At 38.9% G+C, this 15,671-nt stretch overlaps 1 protein-coding gene across 1 annotated transcript in view; it reads left to right on the forward strand.

Annotated features, from left to right (window-relative positions):
- Nucleotides 1-297: 297 nt before the first annotated feature.
- PLAA (phospholipase A2 activating protein) overlaps nt 298-15,671 on the forward strand; it is a 39,593-nt gene continuing 24,219 nt past the window's right edge. The window contains exons 1-2 of the mRNA XM_045780819.2: nt 298-846; nt 7,025-7,218. Of these exons, the coding sequence (XP_045636775.2) occupies nt 698-846; nt 7,025-7,218 (343 nt within the window). The 5' untranslated portion in view covers nt 298-697. The remainder of the gene's footprint in view (nt 847-7,024; nt 7,219-15,671) is intronic.

A 15,671-nucleotide genomic window follows, 5' to 3' on the forward strand; every position in this document is an offset into this window, starting at 1 on the left:
CAGGATTTAAGGCAAATGACTGATTACAACTTGGTCCCTAGCTCTCTCGTTGTAACTAAAAAACAACGTTTAGCTTGTGAAAATCTCCAGAGACTGCAGAGTAGGCTTGGGGCAATCTGGGCTAAAATGCCCTGACACAACGACCTAAGCAATCTTTTTCAACCACAAGAGAGCGCGCAGCCCCTCGGATCAAGATTTAAAATATCCGGATTCGGCGCCCCTGCGGCTCGGGTCCCACTGGCGCGTGGCATTGTGGGACTTGTAGTCCCGGTCCACATCTTGCACTACAGTTCAGCCAGGACTCGGAGACGACTCGGGCTCGGAAAGGACCTGGATTGGGGCGATCGGGCGAAACGGCCGGACGTTAGCTTTTCCTTGGCTGGCGGTCCGAGGCGCGGGAGGGAAGCGAGCTTCAGCTCGGCGTCAGCCTCAGCAGCCGGGACGCACACGCTTTGCGTCATGGCGGGCTGAGACCGATGATGAATTCCGGCGTGTATGTCAGGGTTGCTGTGTCACTCGGCCCGTTCGGCGCTCCCCTTTCCCGTCGCCCTTCCGCACCGGCTCTCGGGCTCTTCCGGTCCTCAGCGGCCTCTCACCTGCAGGCCACTCGCCCGCCGCGCTCCGGCGCACCCCCGGCCTCCCCTGCGGACTGATCTCGCGCGGTGCCTGGGCCGCGGGAGCCGGACCGACGAGGGCCATGGCGAGCGGCGCCGCCAGGTACCGGCTAAGCTGCTCTCTCTCAGGTCACGAGCTGGATGTGCGGGGCCTGGTATGCAGCCTCTATCCGCCGGGGGCCTTTGTGTCCGTGTCCCGAGACCGCACTACCCGCCTCTGGGTCCCAGACAGGTGAGCGCTGCGAGTCCGGGGGCTCCCACCACCCACCCCCGCCTGTGTTGCAAGCTTCCTAGTGCTGATGGGAAGAGAGGGACGTTCCCTGCTGTTACTCTTCACTCTCCCCGGCCTTCACTCCAGTCCTCGTTCCCTCCCAGTTCTGAGAGCACTGGTACTCTGGGCGCACTGTGTAAGAAACCTGTGAGATATAGGTGGAAAGAGCACCGCTTTCGGGTAACAGACGTACATTCTTGTCCTAGCGGATAATAGAGACGTATGTTCTTGTCCTAACTTGACCACTAACGGGTGGGTGACCTTGGACGAACCTCTTATCTATTGGGCGATGATTTCCTGTGTTTCTTTTAGATTTGAAAATTTATTTGTGCTAGGTGCACCACCCCAAATGAGACATTGTGAAACATCTGACATGTAATTGAAGTAAATCCTCTTCTTTCCCTAGAATTTGCTCTGTAGTTTTCCCTCACATTTAATTTTTGAGAACTTTTAATTTTTGAGAACCTTAGTTCTGAAAAATTGCGTGGCAGAAAGTTGCCTTGGCTGCTCTCCTTATTGTCCAAATTAGAGTTTCTTAGTCTGGAGTGGGCCGTAGTGTGGGGTGGGCCTAGATGGAGGGAATGAAACTTTTCCCATGTTTTGTGGATGTGTAGGGATGTACTGTTTTCTTGAGAGAAAGCCCATTGCCTTCAAAAGATTGTCAGAGGGATTAACCAAAAAGATAAATTAAGGAACAGAAGGTTAAGCTCAGGTCCAAATCAGGTTCAAGGGGTCAGTTCTGATTTGGCTGGTTGTAACAGGAAATTTATGACCCAGGAGACCGCTTTCAGTTTAGAAAGAGAAAACTTCAGATGATTTGCTTTGTTCTGTAGTAAGTCTCCCATTAGTATGGGTTTCCCTCAGAGTTTGGGTAACCATGCATAAATTCAGATGATAACTGTTGGTTGGGTGCCTCCTATTTGTTTACAATCCTGAAGAAGAATAAGACAACAGACAAGTTCCCCGTTTTCATGGAGCTTTCTTATAGTCTGGGAGGGAAGGTGGATCAGAAAAATGTAAAATAATTATTCACTGGCATGTGTACTATGAAAAAAGCAAATATAGAATTGAGGGAAGGGATGTTAAAGGAAGCCCCTCCGAGGAGGGTTTTGTTTTTTAAAGCTGATAACCAAGGTGGACCTGGTCATGGGAGCAAGGAATGAGGAGGGATGAATTCAAAGAGCTTTGTAGACATTAGGAGGATCAAGCACAGAGACGCTGGATTAAGAAAGAGGCAAGTCCCTTTGTGCGGGAGGGAATGAGCTGTGAGGTGAGGGCGGGAGCCAGAGGTTGGCTGGAACCAGATGCTATGGTATGAGTGCTGTGAGGAGTAAGCAGAAGCCTTCAGTGAGTTTCATGCAGGGAGCAGCATGATTTGATTGACCTGTTGAGAAGTTCTTCTAGCTGCTGGAGGAGATTGGATTGCCAAGGAATAAATGTGGAAATCTGGAGGCTTTTGCTGTAGTGCAGCCAATACATGATGATAAAACAGACTAGAAATATTGTAGAGCATATTGAATTGGATGAGATGATCTCTAATGGTCTCTTTCTAAGATTCTGTGATATTCCAAATCACTTAGTAACACTAACACCTAACTTTTTGTGTATTCGAGTGTCATTACTGATTAAGCTTATATCTTTAAAATTGAGTTCAGTAGAAGCATATACCTAGTAGGATATAAACATTGCAGTAAGGAGTAACTAAAGTATGCCCGCTGTCATAGTCAAGTCCCGTCATTAAACTTCACGTGTTTTGTAGGACTCTGCTAACTTTTGTAGCTTAAATCACTGGAGCATTTGCATTTTCCAGGAACTTCAGGAATTTGAGGCCGAAATCATCTATTTGAAAAGTGGTGTTTTTTTTTTAAAGATTTTATTTCTTTCAGAGAGAGAGAGAGAGAATGAGCACAAGCATGAGTGGGGGGAGGGGCAGAGGGCAAAGCAGACTCCTTGCCATGTGGGTCTTGATCCCAGGATCCTGGGATCATGACCTGAGCCGAAGGCAGACATTTAACCGACTGTGCCACCCAGGTGCCCAGAAAAGTGGGGTTTTTTTTTTTAAACTCATGTTTTTGGTTTTGTGTTCGAAATCATTCATGAATTTATTCAGCTAACACTCATTGAGAGCCTGCATTGTGCCGCCCGCAGGAGTGGATAGTGGGTGATTAGCGAGATAAGATTGTTTTCTCTCCGATTTCCAAATGCTTAGAGTAGGGCATCTCATAGTCACTGGGTGATGAGTCTTTTCTACACCCATATAAAAAGTGTCCTCAAGGCTGACATCCTGACAATTTCTATTTCATGGTATGGTAATAAAGTTAATAAAGTGCTGTAAATGCGGCCAAATAGTAAATGAAAATTGTTTTCCCGTGTACATTGTTGATGGAGTTCTTGATCAGGGTAGTTAGTATACAGATGGCTTGGGACTGCTGGGGGAATTTAATTTAGTTTTAGGGAAGCAAAGTAGTTCTATTCTAGAATGCACTAAACAAGATACTGTGTCTTTCGCAAAAGCCCATTGAAAATCCAGAAATTCTCTGGGCCTTCAGAAGACCCTTCAGAATGGAGACATTATTTTTTGGTTAGACACTGAACTGAACCAGTCAACATGCCATTGTTTCAGACTGCTTCAGGCCTCTCTGTAAGCGCACTTCAAATTAAACAATTTCTCAAGTCGGTTACCAACTGTTGCATTGCCTTTTGAAAACTACCCATATTTGAAAGATGCAACTTCAGGTTTAAGGTTGTGTTTTAAATCTTCCCTGACCATGCTGAGGTTGAAATGATTTCTCCCTCATGTAAACACTCAGCACTTTGAGTCCTAAGTTCAGTTAGTTCCATGGGGTTTGTTGAGAAATCAGAGCCATTCTCTTCTCAACTCCAATTTCCCTTTCTTGGAGGCAAAATTTTTCTCTCTTTTAACTGCTTATTTTTTGTATTTTACTTGCACATCTATGTATAAAGTGCTTTATTGCTATTTCTTTTTATTTTAAAAATATTTTAGGCATTTTTGTTCATACTATGGAGTATTTAGCTCTCTTTCTGCCCCCTAACAATCCCCATCATATATGCATTTTTTCTATGCTCTAACCCTTGTAGTTAACCTTAATTTAGATGAAATCAGTATTTTATGACTGCACAGTCTATTTACACCGGAGCTGTGAAATAAACTATGATAACTTTTCCTCAACCATTTTATGATCTCCCTGTTGCTAGTAAGTGCCCTCTTTTAGGTTTTCATTTGTTTCATTTTCTATGTATTTATCACCAATTCAACTTCATATTCCTAGCTAGTTGCCTAAATCTCTTCTCAAGAGCTTTAGACACCCTGGATATTTTAGTTTCATCTTCCCGGCAATGAAAACTGGTCTGTCTACGTCTGGTGCACAACAAATCCAGCGATCTGCCTTCATTTTGCTCTCTACAGTTCCCTCTTTTGGGCCTCTTGTATTGGATTTCTGTTATCTGTGTCCTTTTACTTCTTAGTTTTCTTTCCTGGTGACTTACTGGAGCATATTCTTCAGGAACTTCCTGAAATAAAGTGCATTGGTGATAAATGTATTAGACCTTGCAAGTCTGAAAATGATTTTATTCTGCTTGCCACTTGAATAAAAATTTAAATGTTTGTACTACCGTTCTAATTCCCAAATAGTTTTCCTTCAGAATTAAGGAGCCATTGCTCCATTGTATTCTAGGCTTTAATGTTACAATTGAGAAGTCTGAAGCCAATCTGATTCTTGAGCTATTATTTTTTTCTCTCTGGAAGACAGTGTATATTCATGCATTGTTCTGGGCCATTAGAGGGCCCTTTAATGTGAAAACTCATGTCTGTAAGTTCTGGGACATTTTCTTAAATCAGTTCTTAGGTTTCTTCCTCTTGATTTTCTCTGTCCTTATTTTCTGGAACTTTTAATTCAGATATTGAACTTGTTTCTGAATTTATTTTCCCTCTCTCTCTCTCTCTGCTGTATTCTCTCAGAAATTGCCTTGACTTTTTGTGAAATTATGTTCCTGTTCCATGGTTGCAATATATCTCTAAGAATGATAGTGATGATTTTTTTAAGTTATTTTTTTCTTAGTGGTCTGTTTCCTTCAAATTGGTTTTTTCCCCTCCCTATTTATTTTGATCACTATATTTCATGGTGAAGAGTGCTTTCCCCATATGTCTGGTCATCCTTGTTTTGTGCTCATTGTTAAGAGTGGAGGACCAAAAAGCTCCTGGGAGGGTCTCCCCATGGTTGGGGCTTGCTGGCTGTGAGCTTCAGTGTAGGGTTATCTGGCTGGACCATTTCATTGGACTGATCTGCCTGGAGAATGACTGCCCTTGTGAAGGTACCGGTTCCTCATACCCCAAGTCTCAGCTATGCCTTGTGTCCTTCCAGTCAAAGATTTTCAGCTTTTCTGGGTGCAAGACGGGCAGTTGTCTGGCTGGGATATATAGCTGCTTCCCCCCCCCCCCTTAACACTGGTATTAAGTATTTTTTTCCATCAATTCAAGAAATATTTAATGCTTACCACATATAACATTGTGTTAGGAACTTGGGGGGATAAAAAGAAGAATTAGATCTGGATTTTGCCTTTCAGAACTTCATAGACCACTAAAGAAGATGCACAGAAACATCTATAGTAGGAAGTGCTAAGAGTCACAAATAAGTAGATTTAGCGGTTTATATAATATAGATTTTTAAACACATCCTATCTTTTGGATTTCTGTAGGCCTGTTGATAAAATGCTTTCTAAAAGCGTATTTAAAAAAAATAATAAAGTGGATAAGTTAAAAATAGCTACTACCAAATACCTTCCTTTGAGGGTTTTTTCATATGATTTGGCCTCCAACTGATTCTGAAGATTTTCAGTAGTCTTCCTTATTCTAGTTCCTACCCTTTTTTTGTCCCTATTCATGGGTAGTGCCGCTAATATTCTTGAGCTTTTTGGGGATTCATTGGCAGACTGGTCCTCTACTTTGCCTAATACCTACTTAGAACTCAGTTTTCTCAGGTCTCCTATAGCCTTTGCTATTTTTTAATCAGCTTTCAGTATTCCAAGTTATATTCCTGTTTCTTTTTCTTCTCATTCTCCCTGGCCTTGTGGGTTTATGCTTTTCTTTGAAATGTGTGTGTATTTATGTTTATCTGGGAGTCTTTTATATGCAATTGTCCTGTCTCCTTCCACTACATTGTAAACTTTTTGATTTAGCTTGAGTCATGGATATAATTCTTTATATTCCTCTCAGCAGCTAACTTACTGCCTTCACATAGTATATTGTAATCTGTTGTTTGACTTGTTAGGTCAGGCAGTGATGCTGAGTGACTGATGAATAAAACAAATTGATAACTAACCTAAATTCATTCCTTCCTTCCTTCCTTCCTTCCTTCCTTCCTTCCTTCCTTCCTTCCTTCCTTCCTTCCTTCCTTCCTTCCTGGTAGGCTCCATGCCCAGCGTGGAGCCCAACACAGGGGTTGAACTCATGACCCTGAGATCAAGACCTGAGCTGAGATCGAGAGTAGGACGCTTAACCAACTGAGCCACCCAGGCACCCCAGAAGCTGATAATCTTTCTAATCCCAAGACATTTATTAATATGCTGTGTCTCTAGAACAGTCGTTTTTATATCCCTGTATTCCCTTGGTTTGCATATTGAAGATGATTGATGGTCTAGCTATTTAGATATACATACTATACTAATGGGTACTAAATTAATATTTCATAGTGTGAAAATATACTCCTTGTGTTTAAGGCTTCTCGATAGTAGATTCCATTATTCCTAATTGCATGAATGTTTCACTTCACTAGGGATTTCTGAGGGTGACAGTCACAGATGAATATAAATAAAGATGGAATATGAGAAAAAGCCATTTATGATACTTGTTTCCCTCTCTTTCCTCCTTTTTCTTTCCCTTAATTAACATACTTTTCTCCGTGAAGTACAAATTAAACTTTGAATCTGATGTGAATCTCAATAGTAGCTAATAAAATTAGATATTTAATATTTAACTTAAAACAATAGATCCTTAAAGTAACATGTACTGTAAAGTTCAACCTGAACACTAAAAGAAAATGAGTACTCTGACAATTCATCTCATGTCCTATGCTAAGTCAGGGGCCACATGTATGTCTTATTAATTATCATGTCTTTCTAGTCCTAACAGGGGCTTTACAGAAATGCACTGTATGAGTGGCCACTCCAATTTTGTATCTTGTGTATGCATCATACCTTCAAGTGACATGTACCCTCATGGACTGATCGCCACTGGAGGAAATGACCACAATATTTGCATTTTCTCACTGGAAAGTCCAGCACCACTTTATATACTGAAAGGTCACAAGAATACTGGTGAGTATAATGCTTTGTTTTTTTTTCTATTTGAAGAAGTTTCATCCTTTGGAAAATAAAATTCACATATCTGCATTCCGTACTATTTATTGTTTGTTTTATCTATGGCTATAGCTTGGTAGTGAAAACCTTTTTCAATCGTCATCATTCTGTAAATTCTCTGTTACAGATTTATTGTTGTCATCAGTAAAGGTTGACATGCTTATATATGTAAAAAGTAGTGTACCATTACAAAAGGAAGAAGTCGTATAATTTTAATTCACTTTGTGGTTTTGGTTTTTCAACTATTTTGTGCAAGGAATTAACATAGGAAGACTAAAAACATTTCTCCATCTTTTGGTTGTTATATCTGTATTTATACAGCAGATCGAAGACCAAGAACAAATGTGTTTAGGGCCTTGATATCATAACTGAAGAATATTCTGAATATTGTTTTCTGTGATTTGTGTATATTTCTGATTGATGTTCCTGGATTTGTGTGTGGCTTCATGGCTCTTTGTTATAAAATGATATGCTTATTAATCAGTGCAATATGTGTACCTATTTTATGTCTGGATCTGTAAGCAAATAGTATGGCCCATCAACACTTTAAACTTAATTCCTTTAAAAAAATTTGTAAGATGTTTTGTGCGTATGTATGTGAAATCTTTAATACAGAGTGATACAGACTTTTTAAACTTTATTAAGGAAGTCTTGACATGTATATAAGAGTATAAACACAGTATTTTATAAGTAGTTATATATAAAAGAGAATAATGCTCTTTTCCACCCACGTATTTACATAGCGTTATATGTATTGTCAGCATGCGGCCTGTCTTGTTTCATCTATCCCCTCTTCCACAACATTATTTTAAAGGAGATTTCCAATATACTGTTTCATTTGTAAATACCTTAATATGTAGCTTTAAATTAGGGTTTGGCAAACCTTTTCTGTAAAGGGCCAGATAGTAAATATTTTAGGCTTTGCAGGCCATGTGGTCACTTTTACAACTTTTCAACTCTGCTGTTGTGTACAAAAGCAGCCATTGACAATAAATAAATGAATGAGCATGTCTGTATTTCAATAAATCTCTATTTATGGACACTGAAATTTGAATGTCATAATTTTCACATATCGGGAAATATCTTTCAGTTTTTTCCCTCAATCACTTAAAAATGTAAAAACTATTCCTAGTTTGTACACTGTACAAAAACGGGTGGCCCATAGGCCATAGTTTGTTGATCCCTCTAAAAGATAAGAATTTTTTTTTTAATAATCATTACGCCTAAAACAAAACCTAATTTCTTATTATCAAGTATCCCATGAAGGCTCAAATTATACTCAGTTGTCTCATAAATGTTTTTTTACAATTTGAACTGTGACTGAACTAAGGTCCACATGTCTTTTCATCTATGGGTTTCTTTCCTTTTTTTTCCCCCTCTCTATTTGAAACCAGCTAATTTATCCTGTAGGCTTTCCTGCAATCTGAACTTTGCTGATTAAAGCCTCATTGTTTACTTTTATATGTTCCTCAATCCCCTGTATGTCTTATAAGCTATTAGATCTAGAAGCTTAATTCAGATCAAGTTCTTGGCAAATACACGTTATAGGTAGTATTGCATACTTTCAGCTGTAGCACATTAAGAGGCACTTAACATCTCTGTGATGTTAAGATTAATTAGTAGGTTCAAGTGTTGTATCATTCATTCATTTTAAATTCCCATCAGTCTTTTATGTAATGGTTTTTAGCATGTATTGATGATCACACACAGATCTAGTATTTCATTAAGATTTGCAAGATCTATGTACTCTAATTCTACCATTATTTTTGCATTTATAAGCTAGCATTTTTTTAAATATAGAATTTTCTCATATCAATTCTTTGGTTACATGGGAGACTTTTATACAGGGAAGGCAGGATAAATGCTCTTTTACAGAGTTTCAGAGTGAGCAGGTTTCCTAGCATCTTTTTTTTTTTTTCTTTTTCATTCTCAAATTGTCCCATATTTGACCGTTGGAAACCTCTTTAAATTGGCCCTGGTGGACTTTTGATAAGACCTTTAGCAATCTTCCTTGCTTTTGGTACTACAGAATGTTCCAGGTTCACTTTATGCATTTCTTCTTCTAGACCTGAAATCAGCTGTTTCACCAAGAAGCCCTGTTTTTTGCTTTTGTTTTTTTAATGGGGCAATAATAACTGGAAACCTCAGTTTGGGCTGTAATGGTGTTCAACAGGAATTTTTTAAACCTTATCTTGTTCTATAATTCTATAAAATATATACAATTTCAAAGGAAAACAACAAGGTATGTTCAAAGAAGTCTAGATTTAGTCTGTGTTGCCTTCTTGCACTATCTTTTTCCTTATATTTTTTATTAAATTTGTTAGCGGATAGGTATGTATATTTATATTGCTCCTTTATATATAAAAGATAAAAAGATACTATATGAAATTTTCTGCCTTCCTCTTTTTGCTTGATAATATTACCACCTTGGAGATCTCTTTATTATGCTATATAGACATCTTCTTCATTCGTTTTTACAGTGGCATTTTTATTCACTGTTTAGCTAGCTGTGCTATGGTGATTCTAGCTTATTCAACTAGTCCCCTATTGATAGGCATCTGAGTTTGCAATCTTTTGCTAGTACAGATACTGCCATGATAAATGGCTCTGTACATATGTCATTTCTTTCTCTTGGAAGTGTCACTTAGGTATAATATCCATTTCTGGATCAAAAGATAAGTGCATATATGTTTTGTTATAAGTGCAAAGTAGTTTTTTGTTGAGTATTGTGGAGTCCCTTCATTAGTTGTAACTTTTTCTGCATTTCCAGCAGCATCATGAGTCCCTATTTTCCTTACCGATGGAGTATGATGTCAGATTTTTAGATTGTTGCCAAAATGATAAGTGAAAAGTGAAATTTGCATCTCTCTTTTTATAGAGAGGGGCATCTTCCTATATGGAAGGGATTTTTATCCTTCTTTTTCCTGTGAACTGTATTAAAAACTCTTGCCCATTTAATACAGGGTTACTGGCCATTTTTGAAATCCTTAATTAGAGTTATTAACCCGTTGATACAAATCACAGTTTTTTTCCCATTTTGTTATCTTTTTTACTTTGCAATTTTTTTTGTAGTGCAAAAGTCAATTTTTATGTAATCATGTTTGTCTTGATCTTTTACGGTGTTATGAGATCTTATAGAAATCTGTAGAGTAAAAACTACTGTTTCAGTTTTGTAGGGTGTTTTTTTCTGCCTGATTTATTTGTACTTTATTATAAGGTAATCTTTTGTTATTTTGTTAGTTTGCTTGATGTTTTAGAGGCCAAATATTATTTGTTTTTTTTCCCCTCCTTTGATACCCCATACCATGCTAGTGAATTTAGCTGAAGAAATTAATGATTGACATTCTTATATTATTTTTTGGTCAGTTTTCTAGTCCAAATCTTATTTTCTAGATAGTAGAGTAGTACTATCTTTTAGTTGATATGTATAACACTTCCCAGTTACATTATAAGTTGTGATTCTTTTTTTTTTTTTTAAGATTTTTTTATTTATTTATTTGACAGAGATAGAGACAGCCAGCGAGAGAGGGAACACAAGCAGGGGGAGTGGGAGAGGAAGAAGCAGGCTCACAGCGGAGGAGCCCGATGTGGGGCTCGATCCCACAACGCCGGGATCACGCCCCGAGCCGAAGGCAGACGCTTAACCGCTGTGCCACCCAGGCGCACCTATAAGTTGTGATTCTAAGTAATTTTATCTTACATTATATGATATCGTAAGGCTTTTCTCCCCTACCTATTCAAAGCTAAGTGCTCCCTATGCTTATTGAAAGAGATTTATTTTGTTATTCGTCCTTTCTGCCTGATCGTGAAAGAAATTTTAAGAAAGAAGTTTTCTGATCTCTCAAAATAATGTTTCTCTTGAATTATATGTTACATTGATCTCTGAGAGAATATAAAAAGCATTCCCAATTACAACTGTCAAGGTGAGACATTTAGAAAATTGGAATTGGCAGCTAATTCTTCTTATGAGAGAACCTCCTGTTCCCACAGATTTAAAAACCGAACGTTATTTTGTAAATTCAGCTTGATTCACAATTATCCGTTAGGAAATACATGGTATATATTTTTGGAGGTAAATTATTATTATCTGAGAAATAAGTTTATCCAAAAGAAAAAAGTTTTTAAAAATTAACCATTTCCTGAAAACTTATGGTTCTTTGTTTTTAGACTGGTTCATGAATAATGTATTAATATAAAATCAAATGGTTAAATTTACTACTCTTCTGGACATTTGAGTTTAAAGAACAACTGAGGATGCATAACCTTTAAGTTGATTTTTTTAAATTTTTAATTATTTGAAAAGGAACTTTTCATATAAATGGAAAATTTTACTTTGATTTCAATATTCAGATACAGTAATCATATTTTTATGTGTACAGTAATCTGTTTCGGTCTTTGTCCCTATGACTAAGCATAGGTAATACTTTACAGATCCACAGAAGGTATTTTCTGTTTCAATTACCAAGACTATTTCCTGATTATCTAATTTTTTTCATTTTAAAGATTAAAATCATTTCATTTCATTTCTCTGAACTTTAGTTTCCTCATCTGTTAAATGGGAATAACAGCAGCCCTTAGTTCCTGGGGTTCTTGTGGAATGTAATGTACTTTTTATGGTGTCTGGCACATGGTAACGACTGTGTGTCTCTTAGTATCATCTAAGCAAAGGTTTCTGCTTCTTTGCAGAAGCTCAACACCAGCACCTGTTTACAACTTCATATTTTACATACAAATCCTATTTTCCTTTTGTCCTACTTGCTTTTCTACTTGTTTTTAGTTTTATTATATTATATATATTTATGAAAGTCACTTAAGATTTTTTTGGAGTAGAGTAGGTAACAGAATTTGGGGAATGTTTGTTTAAATGTAATCAGTACATATATTGTTCTTAAATTATATTCCTATCCAGGTTAAAAATTGTTTTTTCCTAAAGTTAATGGCCCCTTTTCTTCATTTCCATATTTTTCTGCATAACTGTAGCTGATATTTTACAAGGGTTGCAGGAAGTTTCCTAAATGCCTGTTACATTTTTCAAATAGTCTAACACATAATGAATCAGAATAGGCTAAGTTATGTTATAGTAACAAACACTTCCCTGATCTCAGTGTCATCACACAAGAGTATTTCTCACTCACTGTACATAGTTATCATGGATTAGTGAAGGGAATCTGCTCCTGGAGTTTCTCAGGGACCCAGACTGATTGGGGGCTCTCTCTTACTATATGCTTCTGGAGTTTGTTGTAGCAGAGAAAGGGCAGTGTGATTAATAATGCATTGACTCTTGAAAGCATTTACCTGAAAGTGTCAGCCACCATTCATACTGTTGACTAATGTGTGCATCATTGGCTGTGCCTAACGTCATGCACAGAAAGGGCAAGCTACCACAGTCTGCCTCTGGTTATCAGTTATTCAGCTTGCTGTCCCTTATGCAGGCAGAACATACCCACCTCTCTCTCAGTGTCAGACAAGCCAAATTTCTCATCCAGTTAGAGCATCAATCCCAAAGTTAAGAATCTCTGGGTGATAGATATTGTTTTAAGCATGAGAGAGGTGGTGCTCAGGTGTTTTGACATCAGGTCCAGCCCTCTCTTGAAGTCAGAGATCTGTGGGCTAAAAACACAGGTTCTCTGTCATCCATTCACCCAGTTATACAGTTGTGGAACTGTAGGGTAATCAGAGCCAACACTGCCATTCAGAAAAGGGAATGGTGCAAGACAGCAGTTCCTAATCTGTAGTCATATTGACATCTAGACGGGCGTCTGTTTCAAGAACTTACCTACTTGGAGAGTGAAGAGATTTTTGTGATCTGGTCTCTCTGGTCTCTAAAAGGGGTTCCCCAGTCCATTATTCTTCACAGCTCTCCTTCAGCCTTCCTGAGTATTCTTTCTTTTCTGTTATTCTCCTTGGTCACCTTGATGCATACCCTCCTTGGAGACGGAACAACATTCTCAGCTTGCCTTCTGCCTATAAGATTTGGTGCATAGGGGTCATTTTAAGTCTTGAACAGTCACAGACTTTTTTTTTTAGTTCTTGGCAATGCAACTCTCTTATTAGGCTTCTTGCCTATTTGATTCCAGTCAGACCTCTGTGTCAATAGCCATACCCTCAGCTGTAGCCTGATTTGTTGTATTTCTCCTCCTCTCTCCTTTCCTCTTTTCCTACCTGCCTTTCCAGATATTACTACTGAAGCCTTGAGCCTGTCAGAGCTCATTGGGAAAGCTGCACCCTCAGGTTCTTTTCCTTGAGCCATTCACCGAGCTGAAGGCATTTATTTTCATGGTGACAGCCTAATTTCCTTTGCTTTGAATATACTTAAAATCCATTTAGAAATGTTGGCACTGTGCATGCTGGTCGTGTTTTTGATTTGTTCCTCTTGCATGGCTGAGTTTCATTTGTCCTTTGCTGCTAAATGGCCTTCTCAGGTTTGTATTTTATCATTTGGGGTTGAGAGGCAGTTGGCTCTTCTCACCCTGCAAGTCCCTAGTTTCTTTTTTTTTTTTTTTTTTTTTAAAGATTTTATTTATTCATTTGACAGAGATAGAGACAGCCAGTGAGAGAGGGAACACAAGCAGGGGGAGTGGGAGAGGAAGAAGCAGGCTCACAGCAGAGGAGCCTGACGTGGGGCTCGATCCCACAACACCGGGATCACGCCCTGAGCCGAAGGCAGATGCTTAATCGCTGTGCCACCCAGGCGCCCCAAGTCCCTAGTTTCTGAACTCCATTCCTGCGTGAGAACCAGCCACTTCTTGATCTCATTCCATTCTTTTAGTACTTAGATGTAACTGATAGCAACTGACGTCTATCACCGAAGTCCCATTTTCCAACCTCTTTCTTTTGAGCTACGAGTCTATATCTTGTCTTGGGTTATTGCCGGCAGCAGTTTCACCAGATGCTCCTCACTGCGTAAGGGTTACCCCACTTCCGTTGTCTGATGACAGTGTCCTCCTCACTACCTGCCCATTAATCTAATGCCATTTTTAGGTTTTTGTTTCAGCAGGGCCTCACTTGTGCTACCAGTTTCTGAATCAGTCAGGTAGGCTAGGTGACCTTGTAATAGACAATTCCAGAATTTCTGGAGCTTAACACAAGAAAAGTTTGCTTTGCTTCTTACAGATCTAGTGCAGTGCAGCAGGGGGCTCTGCTCCTTAAAATTATGCAGGGATCTGGGGTGACAGAGGCTTCATCTCAATACGTGCTTTCACAGACACTGTGAAAGACACTTTCACAGCAGCAGGGAGGGAACATGGATGGCTTAATCGTGTACCTGTCCTTAAAGTTTCTACTGGTGAATAACATTTCTGCTCATTATTCAATGCCAGAACAAGTCATGTGGCATGCCTAAAGCCAAAAAAAACTGGGCAAGTTCAGTATTACCATTTGTTTAGAAGGTAAAGAGCAGAAAATATCTGATGAATATCACTAATGGCTACCACACACATCACAATATTTATGTGTTCCATGTTTTTCCTGGAAACTTACCTCTTCAGGCCTGCTGTTGGATTGATGCTCTGGGCTGATGTCAACCCTGTATTCCCCTTTGCCAATATATTTCCTAGAAAAAATTCCCATATTTTTATCATTTTTAGCTTGCACTTTCGTTTTGGTGTGATAAAGCTATTGTAGCTTCTTAAGAAAGCTGCGACATAGGGCTATTTTAAATATATTTGTATATTAGAAAATGGCTTTATTCTGTCCTTACATCTGGTTGTTAAGTTGGCTAGATGTGAAATCCTGTGTTAAAATCATTTAATCATATGGGGTGCCTGGGTGGTTCAGTTGTTAAGCGTCTGCCTTTGGCTCAGGGCATGATCCTGGCGTAGTGGGATCGAGCCCCATGTCAGGCCTCTCCGCTGGGAGCCTGATTCTTCTTCTCCCACTCCCCCTGCTTGTGTTCCCTCTCTCACTGGCTGTCTCTCTCTCTGTCAAATAAATAAATACAATCTTTTTTTTTTTAATCATTTAATCTTAGAATTTTGACGGCATTGCTCTATTGGCTTTTAGTGTCTAGTGTTAACTGAAGAGTTTGATGCTGTTCTGATTTCCCATCTTCTATGAGACACACTGCTGGTCCCCTTGTAAGCTTTTAGGATCATCTCTATTTCTGATGTAACAGATTTTCACGGTACATCTCTGCCTCTGAAAGTACCTTAAATTTGGCACCTTTGTGGGTTCATTGAATTTAAACATTTGTGTCCTTCACTTTCGAGTCTTTCTTGTATTATTTCTTTGTCCCCTCTGCCCTGTCCCCTATTATCTCTTTCTGGAGTCCCTTTCATTGGATATTGAACATTCTGAAACTATTTTCTGACTTTTTACACTTTTTTCATTTTTTGCGTCTTTGACTTTTTAGTCTAATTCTCTGGGGAGACTTTTTTTTTCTAGTGCCATTTTGTTTTGGTTTGGTTCTTCTA

Source organism: Ursus americanus, chromosome 18 (genome assembly GCF_024610735.1).
Source record: "Ursus americanus isolate L20-20 chromosome 18, mUrsAme1.1.p, whole genome shotgun sequence".
In the NCBI taxonomy this organism is placed as follows: domain Eukaryota; kingdom Metazoa; phylum Chordata; class Mammalia; order Carnivora; family Ursidae; genus Ursus; species Ursus americanus.